This window comes from Salmo trutta, chromosome 20 (assembly GCF_901001165.1).
Source record: "Salmo trutta chromosome 20, fSalTru1.1, whole genome shotgun sequence".
NCBI classification, from domain to species: Eukaryota; Metazoa; Chordata; class Actinopteri; order Salmoniformes; family Salmonidae; genus Salmo; species Salmo trutta.
The window spans coordinates 41,401,320-41,417,976 of NC_042976.1; the positions used below are offsets into that span (position 1 = coordinate 41,401,320).

At 44.1% G+C, this 16,657-nt stretch overlaps 2 protein-coding genes and 1 long non-coding RNA gene across 6 annotated transcripts in view; 1 reads left to right on the top strand and 2 right to left on the bottom strand.

Annotated features, from left to right (window-relative positions):
- Positions 1 to 2,088, top strand: part of LOC115156079 (coiled-coil domain-containing protein 148) — a 49,519-nt gene extending 47,431 nt beyond the window's left edge. For 3 of the 4 annotated variants that reach the window (XM_029703349.1, XM_029703346.1, XM_029703347.1), the window contains exons 13-15: positions 472 to 589; positions 815 to 958; positions 1,749 to 2,086. In XM_029703349.1, the coding sequence (XP_029559209.1) occupies positions 472 to 589; positions 815 to 958; positions 1,749 to 1,910 (424 nt within the window). In that variant the 3' untranslated portion in view covers positions 1,911 to 2,086. Of the gene's footprint in view, positions 1 to 471; positions 590 to 814; positions 959 to 1,748 lie in introns of all 4 variants that reach the window. The other variant, XM_029703348.1, reaches the window with a different exon arrangement.
- Positions 2,089 to 11,543: 9,455 nt separating this feature from the next.
- Positions 11,544 to 12,470, bottom strand: LOC115156376 (uridine phosphorylase 2-like). Its single transcript, XM_029703848.1, has 4 exons — positions 12,464 to 12,470; positions 12,252 to 12,332; positions 11,934 to 12,143; positions 11,544 to 11,734 (listed from the first exon to the last, which is right to left on the bottom strand). Exons 1-4 carry the CDS (start codon positions 12,468 to 12,470, stop codon positions 11,544 to 11,546), a joined length of 489 nt encoding a protein of 162 aa, XP_029559708.1.
- A 2,727-nt stretch (positions 12,471 to 15,197) lies between these two features.
- Positions 15,198 to 16,356, bottom strand: LOC115156082 (uncharacterized). Its single transcript, XR_003868178.1, has 3 exons — positions 16,042 to 16,356; positions 15,790 to 15,925; positions 15,198 to 15,690 (listed from the first exon to the last, which is right to left on the bottom strand). It is a non-coding gene; the product is annotated as an uncharacterized LOC115156082 (long non-coding RNA).
- Positions 16,357 to 16,657: the final 301 nt, after the last annotated feature.

Sequence of the window (16,657 nt, forward strand, 5' to 3'; positions counted from 1 at the left end):
TATGGCTTATTTGGACAATGCTCATAAAACACCATTATTTCGAATGGTGCGTCATTTGTGGAGTCATTTATGTTTTTCCATGACAAATTGAGGAATTAGTTTGAAATATCTCATTTTAGGAACCACTGGTAGAATTTGATATGTTGCCGTTTTCTCTTCTTTTTAGTGCAGTCTCTTATTTTTCCACAGTCCTCTCTAGCGTTCAGGCCTCCTTTCAAGTCCCTGGCATTTAAACAGTGCTAGGAGAACGAGAGAGAGACAGGGTTGAGTTAGTCAGGGCAGGGTGAGGAGCACTGAGGACATGAGATACTGTAGCTGCTGCTGAGACTGAGGAGCAGCTCTCAGGCAGCCCATAACGCTCTCCCAGCCTGCAGGGCTGCTGTGCCACCACAGATAGGTGGTGCCTGGGCTGAGGGCTGATGTCCTTGCCCACTTCTCCCCCTCCCCTATCTCTGTCCCTCCTGCCCTCAGGGTGCAGTTCCGTGAGGAGGCGCTGCTACAGCGGAGACAGGAGAGGGAGGCGCAGGCACTCCAGCGCCTAAAAGAGGAAGAGGAGAGAGACAGTCGTCTGGAGGCCCTGAGAAATCAGGTACGTCTCTTATCAGTACTTATTCCCATTCACTTCCCTTGTTGGATCTGACATTTAAAATGCCACGGAGGAGAACATTTGTGGCCGCTTTTGACCCCGCTGTTCCATGTTGGTTTTGAGGCTTCACTGCCACTTACTGGTGGGATAGGGAAATACAAGGAAATGACTAGGCTATCATCAAACTGGTGTTTTTCAAGTGATTTCTCCATCCCCCACGCGGTTAAGGTGGCAGTGGTGGCAGAGCCAGACCCAGAGAGGATGATGGGAGATACGGAGGCCTGGAGAGGCCGGCTAATGCAGCAGAGCGGAGAGGAGGAGTTTCGGTTGCACCGTCCCCTATATCACCTCAACACGTACACAGACTCTCAGGTGAGTCTGACCTGCCACTGTCCTTTACTTTCTGCTCTCAAATCAACACACGTCAATCTGCCTTTTCCCCCACTGCGCTCTCTCCAGTAGCTCCCAAGGTTGTTAACATGTGTCAATCAGAGGAGGCTGATGGGAGGAGCAATAGGAGGACGGGCTCATTGTGGCTGGAATGGAATGAATGGAACGGGGTCAAACATGTGGTTTATGTTTGATACCGTTCCATTGATTCCATTCCAGCCATTACAATGAGCCCGTCCTCCTATAGCTCCTCCCACCAGCCTCCTTTGGTGTCACTGTAATATTTTGTGTTTACTGCCTCGCTCACAGACATACAAAAACCCAGAAAAATCCTTCACAATAATGTTTGACCTGGGTGAACAAACCTTACCCTCATGCAGACAGACCTTTAAACAGAATCCCCCTCAAGTACGTCTGTCTGGTACATTGTGTCACGACTCCACTGTGCAGGAAAGCACACTGGTTTTTACCTGCGGTCTATTGCATAATCAGGCCAGTGACGGTTAGATCATCTCCTCCAATTGAAAACGTGATCGATGACTAAATGACCTTGGTTTAACTGAGGAATGTTAGGAAACATATGAAAAAATGTTTGACTAGAATTGCAAAATATCATAAAAATGTATGAACAAGAGTGTGACAGTATCGTCCTTATCTATTTTTTTATGCCTTTTGGACCTTACAATAGCGCGTCCCAAATGGCACCGTATTCCCGATATAGTGCACTCCTTTTGACCAGATCCCTATTATCATTCCCTCTGTTGGTTTCCAGATTGTGTCTGATCCGAGAGTGAGGATTGAACAGGCCCTCCGGGCAGCAGGACTCCACAGCACACTGTATGCTAAGGAGGTTCTCTCTGTAGTCCAGCCACCCAGACCACCTCGACGGGACACTGACTCAACAGGATTCAAGTCTTCCACAAAGAGTGTTTAGCCCTATTCAATCAAAATTGCTAACCAGGTGTCCCGAATAAGTCATAATGTAAATAGCATTTTCCCTGGCCAGTGACAGAGCATGTTTTTATTGATGTGAAGTTGAATTGTTTTTTTTAACATCTTGGAAACTGGCTGCAGGTACAGGTAATATAGATAAAAAGCGATATTTGTCCACAGATTTGTCAGAGTGTCTTCTTTGGGCTACTTCTGGGATTGTCAATACAGACCATGTTGGCTCAACTTCTAACATATTCCTCGCAGTATTCCTCATACGCCTCCCTTTGCTATCTGTCAGTATCTGATACTTCATTTAACACAGAATGTCTGCGTTTCGTGCCACTGTGACGTTAGATAACAACTGCCTGTCATTATGAGAAACCTGTCAGGTTAAAGAAGGATTTTTAAGCCTTGAGATAATTGAGACATGGATTGTGTATGTGTGACATTTAGAGGCTGAATGGGCAAGACAAAAGCATTAAGTACCTTTGAACGGGGTATGGTAGTAGGTGCCAGCCACACCGGTTTGTGTCAAGAACTGCAATGCTGCTGGGCTTTTCACGCTCAACAGTTTCCCGTGTGTATCAAGAATGGTCCACCACCCAAAGCTCTCCCTCGCCCTCCATTTGACAAATCTGACCTTAATTCTATCCTCTTGATTTCTGGATACAAGCCAAAACTAAAGCAGGAAGCACCAGTGATTTGGTCAATAAATAAGTGGTCAGATGATGCAGATGCTAAGCTACAGGAGTGTTTTAATAGCACAGACTAGAATATGTTCTGGGTTTCTTCCGATGGCTTTGAGGAGTACACCACATCAATCACTGGCTTCATCAATAAGTGCATCGATGATGTCGTGCCCACAGTGACCGTACGTACATACCCCAGCCAGAATCCATGGATTACAGGCAACATCCACACTGAGCTAAAGGGTAGAGCTACCGCTTTCAAAGAGCGGGACTCTAACCCAGATGCTTATAAGAAATCCCACTATGCCCTCAGACGAACCATCAAACAGTCAAAGTGTCAGTGCCCATTGACACGAGACTACCAGATTAGCTAAATTACTTCTATGCTCACTTCGAGGCAAGCAACACTGAAGCATGCATGAGAGCATCAGCTGTTCCGGACGACTGTGTGATCACGCTCTCCATAGCCGATGTGAGTAAGACCTTTAAACAGGTCAACATTCAGAAGGCCGCAGGACCAGACAGATTACCAGGACGTGTACTCCGAGCATGCGCTGACCAACTGGCAAGTGTCTTCATTGACATTTTCAACCAGTCCCTGACTGAGTCTGTAATACCAACATGTTTCAAGCAGACCACCATAGTCCCTGTGCCCAAGAACACTAAGGTAACCTGCCTAAATGACTACCAAGCCTAAATGACTACCGGTAACCTGCCTAAATGACTCGTAGCACTCACATCTGTAGCCATGAAGTGCTTTGAAAGGCTGGTCATGGCTCACATCAACACCATTATCCCAGAAACACTAGACCTAGTCCAATTTGCATACCACCCTAACAGACCCACAGATGATGCCATGTCTATTGCACTCCACACTGCCCTTTCACACTTGGACAAAAGGAACACATACGTGAGAATGCTATTTATTGACTACAGCGCAACGTTCAACACCATAGTGCCCACAAAGCTCATCACTAAGCTAAGGACCCTGGGACTAAACATCTCCCTCTGCAACTGGATCGTGGACTTCCTGACGGACCGCCCCCAGGTGGTAAGGGTAGGTAACAACACATCTGCCACGCTGATCCTCAACATGGGGGCACCTCAGGGGTGCGTGCTCAGTTCCCTCCTGTACTCCTTGTTCATCCATGACTGCATGGCCAGGCACGACTCTATTATTAAGTTTGCCGATGAGTGGTAGGCCTTCTCACCGACAACGATGAAACAGCCTATAGGGAGAGACAGATAACAACCTCTCCCTCAACGTGATCAAGACAAAGGAGATGATTGTGGACTACAGGAATAGGAGGACCGAGCACGCCCCCATTCTCATCGACAGGGCTGAAATGGAGCAGGTTGAGAGCTTCAAGTTGCTTGGTGTCCACATCACCAACAAACTATCATGGTCCAAGCACACCAAGACAGTCATGAAGAGGGCATGACAAAACCTATTCCCTCTCAGGAGATTGAAAAGATTTGGCATGGGTCCTCAGATCCTCAAAATGTTCTACAGCTGCACCATCAAGAGCATCCTGACTGGTTGAATCACCGCTTGGTATGGCAACTGCTCGGCCTCTGACTGCTCGGCCTCTGTAACTACAGAAGTTAGTGCGTGTGGCCAAGTACATCACTAGGGCCAAGCTTCCTGCCATCCAGGACATCTATACCAGGCGGTGTCAGACGAAGGTCCTAAAAATGGTTGAAGACTCCAGCCACCCTATTCATAGACTGTTCTCTCTGCTACCACACGGCAAGCGGTACCGGAGCGCCATGTCTAGGTCCAAAAGGCTTCTTAACAGCTTCTACCTCCAAGTCATAATACTCCCGAACAGCTAATCAAATGGCTACCCGGACTATTTGCATTGTCCCCCACCCCTCTTTTACGCTGCTGCTACTCTCTGGTTATTATCTATGCACAGTCACTTTAACTCTACCTACATGTACATATTACCTTATTTACCTCAACTAACCTGTGCCCCTGCACATTGACTCTGTACCGGTACCCCTTGTATATAGTCTCGCTACAGTTATTTTACTGCTGCTCTTTAATTATTTTTATTTCTTATCTATTTTTTACCTAACACTTATTTTTCTTAAAACTGCATTGTTGGTTAAGGGATTGTAAGTAAGCATTTCACTTTAAGTATGTATGCACTGATATGACAGCTTTGGCTGATACCGATATCCAATATTTTCCTTTCCAAAAAAAAATGATATTAAAAAGAATTGCGCCCTTTTAAGCATCTAGTACAGTTAAATAGTTAACATACACACACGGACGCAGAGGTCTGAGGCACTGCATCTTAGTGCAAGAGGCATCACTACAGTACCTGGTTTGAATCCAGGCTGTATCACATCCGGCTGTGATTGGGAGTCCCATAGGGCGGCGCACAATTGGCCCAGCGTCGTCTGGGTTTGGCCAGGGTAGGCCGTCATTGTAAATAAGAATTTGTTCTTAACTGACTTGCCAAATTAAATAAAGGTTACACACACACACACACACACACACACACACACACACACACACACACCACACCACACATCACACTGACCAAAAAGTTATTTTGTTGGCATTTACGTATGGTCGGCAAATCCGACCAGAATGCCATCTTGCTCCTTCCGTCTTATAGGCAGAAACTCAAACAGGATGTACCAGTGACGAGAACCATTCAACGCTGGTCCGATCAATCGGAAGCCAGGCTTCAAGATTGTTTTGAATACGTGGACTGGAATATGTTCTAGTCAGCCTCAGAGAACAACATTGACCTATACGCTGACTCGGTGAGTGCGTTTATAAAGAAGTGCGTTGGAGATGTTGTACCCACTGTGACTATTAAAACCTACCCTAACCAGAAACCGTGGATGGATGGCGGCATTCGCGCAAAACTGAAAGTGCGAACCAACGCATTTCACCATGGAAAGAGGTCTGGGAATATGTCTGAATATAAACAGTGTAGCTATTCCCTCCGCAAGGCAATCAAACAAGCAAAATGCCAGTACAGCGTCAAGGTGGAGTCGCAATTCAACGGCTCAGACATGAGACATGTGGCAGGGTCTACAGGAAATCACGGGCTACAAAAATAAATCCAGTCACGTCACGGACACCGACGTCACGCTTCCAGGCAAACTAAACACCTTCTTTGCCTGATTTGAGGATAATACAGTGCCGCAGTCGAGGCCCGCTAACAAGGACTGCGCCCCCACCCTCTCCTTCTCCGTGGTTGATGTGAGTAAAACATTTAAACGTGTTAACCCTCGCAAGGCTGCTGGCCAGACGGCATCCCTAGCCACGTCCTCGACATATTCAATCGCTCCCTATCCCAGTCTGTTGACCCCACATGCTTCAAGATGGCTACCATTATTCCTGTACCCAAGAAGGCAAAGATAACTGAACTAAATGACTATCGCCCCATAGCACTCACTTCTGTCATCATGAAGTGCTTTGAAAGACTAGTCAAGGATCATATCACCTCCACCTTACCGGCCACCCTAGACCCACTTCAGTTTGCATACCGTCCCAACAGGTCCACAGACGACGCAATCGCCATCACACTGCACAATGCCCTATCCCATCTGGCCAAAAGGAAAAGCTATGTAAGAATGCTGTTCATTGATTACAGCTCAGCATTCAACACCATAGTACCCTCCAAGCTCATCATCAAGCTGGAGGCCCTGGGTCTCAACCCAGGCCTTGGGTCCTGGACTTTCTGACGGGCCGCCCCCAGGTGGTGAAGGTAGGAAACAACATCTCCACTTCGCTAACCCTCAACACTGGGGCCCCACAAGGGTGCGTACTCAGCCCCCTCATGTACTCCTTGTTCACCCACGACTGCGTAGCCATGCACGCCTCCAACTCAATCATCAAGTTTGCAGACGACACAACAGTAGTGGGCTTGATTACCAACAACGATGAGACAGCCTACAGAGAGGTGGTGAGGGCACTCGGAGTGTGGTGTCAGGAAAAAAACCTCTCACTCAACGTCAACAAAACAAAGGAGATGATCGTGGACATCAGGAAACAGCAGAGGGAGCACCCCCCTATCCACATCGAAGGGACAGCAGTGGAGAAGGTGGAAAGTTTTAAGTTCCTCGGCATACACATCACTGACAAACTGAAATGGTCCACTCACACAGACAGTGTGGTGAAGAAGGCGTAACAATGCCTCTTCAACCTCAGGAGGCTGAAGAAATTTTACCTGTCACCCAAAAACCTGACAAACTTTTACAGATGCACAATCAAGAATATCCTGTCAGGCTGTATCACAGGCTGCTACGGCAACTGCACCGCCCTCAACCGCAAGGCTCTCCAGAGGGTGGTGCGGTCTGCACAACGCATCACCGGGGGCAAACTACCTGCCATCCATGACACCTACAGCACCCGATGTCACAGGAAGGCCAAAAAGATCATCAAGGACATCAACCACCCGAGCCACTGCCTGTTCACACCGCTACCATCCAGAAGGCGAGGTCAGTGCAGGTGCATCAAAGCTGGGACCGAGAGACTGATAAACAGCTTCTATCTCAAGGCCATCAGACTGCTGAACAGCAATCACTAACTCAGAGAGGCTGCTGCCTACATTGAGACCCAATCACTGGCCATTTTAATAAATGGATCACTAGTCACTTTATACAATACACTCTAAATCATGCCCTTTAATAATGTTTACATATCTTTCATTACTCATATCACATGAATAAACTGTATTTTATACCAGCTATTGCACCTTCGCCATCGCTCATCCATATATTTACATGTACATATTCTCATTCACCCCTTTAAATGTGTGTGTATTCGGTAGTTGTTAGGGAATTGTTAGATTACTTGATAGATATTACTGTTAGATATTATTGTTAGATATTACTGCACTGTCAGAACTAGAAGCACAAGCATTTTGCTACACTCGCATTAACATCTGCTAACCATGTGTATGTGACAAATACAATTTGATTTGAGGTCCCCATTACCAGTAAAACATAATCAAAACCTATTTCTTTCACTTACTGGCTGTGCTGTTTCGTTGTTCATTTGTTCAGTCGTTTCATTCTCAACCAGGATTTCATCATACATGTCAAGCAGTGAAGTTTCAGCTCTGTCTGTCCGTGGCCTGTCTTCCTCGGTGTGCACTGTCACTGTGTCCGTTTCCACCTTTCCATCCAGCAGATGTTCGAATGGTGCTAGGTGTGTGTTCATGTTTCCAAGTTTCAAAGATGTTCTCAAATGCCATTGAAATGGCAGCAGTGGTATGAAAACCAGAACATTCTTGAGCATGTAATACGGCTTTCCTCAGTATGAAATCCTCAACGACCCACTGTGCTGTCAGACTCAGCATGCTCATGGGGCTGACATCGCTGGTCCAAATGTCAGTCGTGAAGCTAATAGCAGTGACGCCCATAGCAAGTGGATCATAGATGTACGTTTCAACAATACTTTGTATCTCCGGTAGGGCAACATCTGAAAAATAGTGTATACCGGGGCTCGACCAGTCGGCGAAAGCCAACATCAGGACGGTTGATTGTCAAGGGAAAAGAATTCCATTATCTTGCCATTATTGGATTTTGCCTTTGAGTTGTCTCGCTGAAATGTTCTTACTCTTTCAAATGACTGCTCGACTTGGAAGTATGTGCTTAGTATTTTTCTGCTTTTGTTCTGTGTAGCGCTGTATTTTTCGTGCCGTCATTACATCATCTACTTACGTTATATAGGTATGCATGTCAGCTTTGACATCGGTTTTGCACATCGGCATAAATATGACTATTGCTGGCCTATTTTTGCAATCCTTGAGTGTCTCATCTCCATTTTGAAGTCATTTCTTAATAATCCATGTTGAATAAGAGGATGTGGACCCATATCAGCCAGGCCTGAACTGAATTTATTCCGGATTTTAAAATGTCAGGTACAATGAAGTCAGAGATGCATTTCAATTTCTAAATATAGTTCCGCTACGCCAGTGCCTAACTCCTGAGCCATGAGCCATTTGATTAAATTACAGTCAGAAGAGAGCATCTTTCTCTAAATCCTTTATACATTTTTAAAAGTCATCGGACTTAATGTCATCAGGTATACTGAACAAAAATAGAAACGCAACATGCAACAATTTCAAAGATTTCACTGAGTTACAATTCCTGTAACTAAATCAGTCAATTTAAATAATTTCATTAGGCCCTAATTTATGGATTTCCCGTGACTGGGAATACAGATATGCATCTGTTGGTCACAGATACCTTAAAAAAAAGGTAGGGGTGTTGATCAGAAAACCAGTCAGTATCTGGTGTGACAACCATTTCTCTCATGCAGCGCGACACATTTCCTTCGCATAGTTGATCAGGCTTCTGATTGCGGCCTGTGGAATGTTGTCCCACTCCTCTTCAATGGCTGTGCAAAGATGCTGGATATTGGCGGGAACTGGAACACGCTGTCGCACACGTCAATGCAGAGCATTCCAAACATGCTCAATGGGTGACATTGTCTGGTGAGTATGCAGGCCATGGAAGAACTGGGATATTTTCAGATTCAGGAATTGTGTACAGATCCTTGCAACATGGGGCTGTGCATTATCATGCTGAAACATGAGGTGATGGCGGCAGATGAATGGCACGACAATAGGCCTCAGGATCTCATCATGGTACCTCTGTGCATTCAAATTGCCATCGATAAAATGCAATTGTGTTCATTGTCCGTAGTTTATGCCTGCCGATAACATAACCACACCATGGGGCACTATGTTCACAACGCTGACATCAGCAAACCATTCGCCAACACAATGCCATACACGTGGCCTGCGGTTGAGGCCGGTTGGACGTACTGCCAAATTCTCTAAAATGACATTGGAGGCGGTATATGGTAGATAAATGAACATTTAATTGTGGCAACAGCTCTGGCTGACATTCCTGCAGTCAAAAGCAACACAATATATACAGTTGAAGTCGGAAGTTAACATACACTTAGGTTGGAGTTATTAAAACTCGTTTTTCAACCACTCCACAAATTTCTTGTTAAACTATAGTTTTGGCAAGTCGGTTAGGACATCTGCTTTGTGCATGACACAGGTAATTTTTCCAACAATTGTTTACATACAGATTATTTCACTTATAATTCACTGTATCACAATTCCAGTGGGTCAGAAGTTTACATACACTAAGTTGACTGCGCCTTTAAACAGCTTGGAAAATTGGCTTTAGAAGCTTCTGATAGGCTAATTGACATTATTTGAGTCAATTGGAGGTGTACCTGTGGATGTATTTCAAGGCCTACCTTCAAACTCAGTGCCTCTTTGCTTGACATCATTGGAAAATCAAAAGAAAATCAGCCAAGAACTCAGAAAATAAATTGTAGACATCCACAAGTCTGGTTCATCCTTGGGAGCAATTTCCAAATGCCTGAAGGTACTATGTTCATCTGTACAAACAACAGTATGCAAGTATAAACTCAGCAAGGAAGAAACAAGGAAGAAGCCACTGCTCCAAAACCGCCATACAAAAGCCAGACTACGGTTTGCAACTGCACATGGTGCAAAGCTCGTACTTTTTGGAGAAATGTCCTCTGGTCTGATGAAACAAAAATAGAACTGTTTGGCCATAATGACCATCGTTATGTTTGGAGGAAAAAGGGGGAGGCTTGCAAGCCGAAGAACACCATCCCAACCGTGAAGCACGGGGGTGGCAGCATCATGTTGTGGGGGTGCTTTGCTGCCGGAGGGACTCGTGCACTTCACAAAATAGATGGCATCATGAGGATGGAACATTTTCTGGATATATTGAAGCAACATCAGTCATAAGGTTAAAGCTTGGTCGCAAATGGGTCTTCCAAATGGACAATGACCCCAAGCATACTTCCAAAGTTGTGGCAAAATGGCTTAAGGACAACAAAGTCAAGGTATTGGAGTGGCCATCACAAAGCCCTGACCTCAATCCTATAGAAAATGTGTGGGCAGAACTGAAAAAGCGTGTGCGAGCAAGGAGGCCTACAAACCTGACTCAGTTACACGAGCTCTGTCAGGAGTTATGGGCCAAAATTCACCCAACTTATTGTGGGAAGCTTGTGGAAGGCTACCTGAAACGTTTGGCCCAAGTTAAACAATTTAAATGCAATGATACCAATACTAATTGAGTGTATGTAAACTTCTGGGAATGTGATGAAAGAAATAAAAGCTGAAATAAATCATTCTCTCTACTCTTATTCTGACATTTCATTCTTAAAATAAAGTGGTGATCCTAACTGACCTAAGACAAGGATTTTTTATTAGGATTAAATGTCAGGAATTGTGAAAAACTGAGTTTAAATGTATTTGGCTAAGGTGTATGTAAACTTCTGACTTCAACTGTAATACCATTACAAATATACCACACAATTGCGTAAGAGCCCACTCTGAGTTTCATTTAACAAATCATACACGATACAACACATCTGTAAAATCTTCATGTACTTTTAGAACACTTTAAATAATATCTTAACATATCAACATGACTGTATACATACACTGAGTGTACAAAACATTAAGAACACCTGCTCTTTCCATGACAGTCTGACCAGGTGAAAGCTATGATCCCTTATTGATGTCACCTGTTAAATCCACTTCAGTCAGAGGCAAAAGGGGTGCAACTCAATAGGAAGGAGTTCCTAATGTTTTGTACACTCCGTGTATGACCACATAACAGTCGAAGCTGTAGCTATGTGCAGTCCATGGGCAGCAGAGGTGATCGGAGGGAGCTTCAGACGATGAGGCCCAGGCGTTTCTTGATGAAGTGGGCCACCAGGACCTGAGGTCTCTGTTGGTACTCCACTAGCACATCATGAGGGGTGGAGATCTGATCCCCATCGAAACGGTTCAACAAAGTCACACAGACGACAGCCGCTGGGGAGAGAAAGGTTACATCCGTTACAAATGTAAAAACATTTGATTTTTTATATGAGGTGGTAATTAAAATTGATTACTGAATTTTACCTGTCAAAGAAAGTTAGTGACATTGGAGACTGATTTATTTTGAATTACACTGATGGCACAGACACGACACATGGCTCGGAAGACGGTGGACTCCATCTCAATATTCCTGACTCCTGTGTTATAGGCTTTCCTCAGGTACTCCAGCTTGTCTTCAGTGGAGAAGGAGCAGAGAGCTCCATCAAGCCGACCCTGACCTGGTGGACCGCAACAGAACACAGGCTGAGTTAGATCAAAGCCAGAAGGCTAGTAGGCAGCACTGGGAATGTACTGTACATCCTAAGTTAAAGGGTCAGTCTAACCATTCGAAAAAACAACCAAACTCACAGACTGTAGCTTTAACTTAGGGCTTCTGAGTAGCTGAGTGTACAGCGGTGGGTGACGTGATGTGGTTACCTTCGTAGAAGTCACTGGTGCACATGGTGTTTCCGATGACGGTGGGCACGTCGTCTAACTCGGACGAGCACTGCAGCAGCTCCTTGGATACGCCCACGTCCAGCTCTGTGCTCCTGGTGATCACCTTACCTAGAACCACCTGCTCAAACTGGGCGCGGAAGAAGCAGTCCACCTCCTTGTCTGTGACCACTACTGTTCCTGGTTCCAGACCTGTAATGGGACACCAGTGACATGATTTAGAGAGCTGTGTTACCCGACTATATCAACATGTATAAATGTGTGTTAACGTTCGAAAGAAGAATGGAAAGGGGGGAGTACGCTCTGACCAACTCCACCGGAGGTGCCAATGCGGAAGAGGGCGAAGTCGATGCAGCGGGCGTGATGCAGCAGCTTGATGAGCTCATGGAGCATGATGGAGATGGAGGGGACACCCATACCAGGCTGCAGAGACAGAGGGGTGAGGTTAACAATCTTTACTAACGTTAAGGAACTGCGGGAAAGTAGTACTTGGTGTTGTGAAACTGACTCGCCGTGCATGCTTCCCCCAATGTGTAGATGGTATCACGGTGACATCCAGATGATTACCAAATTTTGTACAAAATAATTAATGAAAGCTGCTACCATCCATGGAATAAAATATTGGAGGAAAACATTTGGCCACGTTAGCTACTGCCGGCGACACCATGATACAGCTGCCCAGTGGGAAGCAACTCGGGTTGGCAGGCACTCTTCCCTCTGATCTCAACTTGGTCTCAGAGCATTTTGTGTTATTCTGTACGTAAATCCCAGACACTCCATTTAGTATGATATCTTACGTTTCGTATGGTATGTATTCATTTGTGGATGTCCATCACCCATTTCGTATGATATGTTACGAATTACAATTCGTACTATATGAGTCGAATTTGCTAAAATGTACAATATGTTACACATTTGTGAAACGTATGGAATGTTATGAATTCTAGCTAGGTGGCTAGCTGGCTAGGAGTTAGCTACAAGGGTTAAGGTTAGGGGAAGGGTTAGCTAACATGCTAAGTAGTTGCAAAGTAGCTAAAAAGTAGAAAGTAGTTGAAAAGTTGCTAATTAGCTAAAATGCTATAGATGTCCGTGATGAGATTCGAAATTGCAACCTTTGGGTTGCTAGACGTTCATGTTATATGCTCACCCATCCATCCTGACCAACCACCTACATTAGTTTTTGCCTTATGTAACCATCTGTCTTATGTAACCATACCAAACGTAACATATCGTACACAATAGTCTAGTCTATGAGACCAGGCTGCTGGTCTAAGGAGATCCCATGGCCCCCAGGGCAGTGAAGGGCCCATGGGCCTATGTACAGTCATGGCCAAAAATTTTGAGAATGACACAAATATTAATTTTCACAAAGTCTGCTGCCTCAGTTTGTATGATGGCAATTTTCAAATACTCCATAATATTATGAAGAGTGATCAGATGAATTGCAATTAATTGCAAAGTCCCTCTTTGCCATGCAAATGAACTGAATCCCCCAAAAACATTTCCACTGCATTTCAGCCCTGCCACAAAAGGACCAGCTGACATCATGTCAGTGATTCTCTCGTTAACACAGGTATGAGTGTTGACGAGGACAAGGCTGGAGATCACTCTGTCATGCTGATTGAGTTTGAATAACAGACTGGAAGCTTCAAAAGGAGGGTGGTGCTTGGAATTATTGTTCTTCCTTTGTCAACCATGATTACCTGCAAGGAAACACGTGCCTTCATCATTGCTTTGCACAAAGAGGGCTTCACAGGCAAGGATATTGCTGCCAGTAAGATTGCACCTAAATGAACCATTTATCGGATCATCAAGAACTTCAAGGAGAGCTGTTCAATTGTTGTGAAGAAGGCTTCAGGGCGCCCAAGAAAGTCCAGCAAGCACCAGGACCGTCTCCTAAAGTTGATTCAGCTGCGGGATCGGGGCACCACCAGTACAGAGCTTGCTCAGGAATGGCAGCAGGCAGGTGTGAGTGCATCTGCACGCACAGTGAGGCGAAGACTTTTGGAGGATGGCCTGGTGTCAAGAAGGGCAGCAAAGAAGCCACTTCTCTCCAGGAAAAACATCAGGGACAGACTGATATTCTGCAAAAGGTACAGGGATTGGACTGCTGAGGACTGGGGTAAAGTCATTTTATCTGATGAATCCCCTTTCAGATTGTTTGGGGCATCTGGAAAAAAGCTTGTCCGGAGAAGACAAGGTGAGCGCTACCATCAGTCCTGTGTCATGCCAACAGTAAAGCATCCTGAGACCATTCATGTGTGGGGTTGCTTCTCAGCTAAGGGAGTGGGCTTACTCACAATTTTGCCTAAGAACACAGCCATGAATAAAGAATGGTACCAACACATCCTCCGAGAGCAACTTCTCCCAACCATCCAGGAACAGTTTGGTGATGAACAATGCCTTTTCCAGCATGATGGAGCACCTTGCCATAAGAGCCAATGTAGATATTCCATAAAAAAATCTGCCATTTCCAGCTACAATAGTCATTTACAACATTAACAATGTCTACACTGTATTTCTGATGAATTTGATGTTATTTTAATGGACTTTAAAAAAAAAAATCTTTCAAAAACAAGGACATTTCTAAGTGACCCCAAACTTTGGAACATGTGTGTGTGTGTGTGTGTGTGTGTGTGCATATATGCCAATTAGGAAAGAGGAGGATGATTAGGTGGCCATGATTGAAATGGGACCAGTTTGGGTATTTAGCCAGAACACCAGATTGACACCCCTATTCTTATGATAAGTGCCATGGGATTTTTTTTGTGACCACAGAGAGTCAAGACATCTATTTAATATCCCATCCGAACGACGCCACCCTACAGTCGTGGCCAAAAGTTTTGAGAATGACACAAATATATTAAAGAAGGACAGTTTTATTGGTTCTTTAATCAGGACAACAGTTTTCAGCTGTGCTAACATAATTGCAAAAAAGGTTTTCTAATGATCAATTAGCCTTTTAAAATGATAAACTTGGATTAACTAACACAACGTGTCATTGGAACACAGAAGTGATGGTTGCTGATAATTAGCCTTTCCAGGGCCAATGTAGATATTCCATAAAAAATCTGCCCTTTCCAGCTACAATAGTCAATTACAACATTAACAATGTCTACACTGTATTTCTGATCAATTTGATGCTATTTTAATGGACAAAAACAAGGACATTTCTAAGTGACCTCAAACTTTGGAACGGTAGTGCATGCATATATATATATATATAAATAAATAAATAAATCCTCACCTCTCCACTATGCTAGCTGCATTCTGGCACAAAAATGGCTGCCGTGCATCATTAAAGTAGGTGCCACACATTGGTGGTGGTAGAGGTGAATTCCCCCTCTTACTATTGTAAAGCGCTTTGAGCACCTAGGTGGAAAAGCACTATATAAATCCAATCAATTATTGTTATTACAAGACACAGCAATACACCAAACATCTGATAATATTACATCATTTCAGGTGTCAGTCACTGGCTTACATAAATCATTTTCACTTATCAAGTTGTAAAGTCTTAAACAGGCTATCGAAAGTCTAGTCAGACCATTATCTTGTGAGAGATGTATCCATTGTGCAATACGTACACTGATAGAAAGTACACTTTGTACATGGAGTAGCGGTCGGTTCCTTCACAGATATCTGTGATATTATCCATGTTTCCGGGCAAGGCCAGCTCCTGCTGAATGAACTGAGCAAAGGACTTCATCCGATTGGCACTCCCGCCGACGCACACAAACTTTCATGGGGGAGATATAAAAACACAACTAAATGTCTTTGAGAGTAGCTTTTCGAAATCAGGTATTTCAAGTATTTTGTCTGGGCGACTTCCACAAACCTTGATGTCTCCAAACATCTCAGGTAGGTTGTGGGTCTTGGTACCCAGGTTGAAGTGATAGAGAACGTCCTCTTCCATTGTATCCAAGTGGGGGTTCTTGACATGGATCTGGGGGTTCTTGAAAAGGACCTCCAGTCTGTAAAAACATTGACATAAGAGTGAGCACATGAAAATGTCATAATAAAAGTCTCTCTAAATCAGAACAAGAACTAGTCGCGTAATGAAACCTCAAAGTAAAATAAAAATACTCACTCGCTATATTCAGAATGGTCAGTCAGTCCCCATACAGTTTTGTAAAATAGATGACATGGCTGTTGTTCACTGTAGATATACTAAAAAAATGAATAATTACTATCAACTATATACCACAATATTACAAACACAATACTTAGAGCCACAATATTTCCTACAGCCACAAGTGCAATACATACCTTTCAGGCTAGACAGAAAAATAATAATAATAATAATAATACAGGTAATATTCGCTGCTGTGTAGCAGTTTCCAAATACTCTTCAGCTCGAAGGAAATAAAAGTGCCGTCTCTGATTCTGGGGCTGATATAGCTTTGCCCTGTGACCTCTCAGGAATGATTGGTTGGTGAAGGAGGAGTAGTGACTGTCTGGTCTCTAAATGATCTAAAACAAATGCTTTGACAGACTCTACAAATACTTGGCTCAGATCCAAAGAGCTTGACTAGACACAATTTACATATTATAGGTTTTTTGTTTTTTTTAAACAATGATTTACTTCAGTTGTGTAAAATACAAATGGCCATGCAAATAAATTGCCAGGTGGACTCAAGTTACATAAAACACACATCTCTATGTCCTGACAACTTTTCAAACATGAGCTAGACGATTGTCATTTT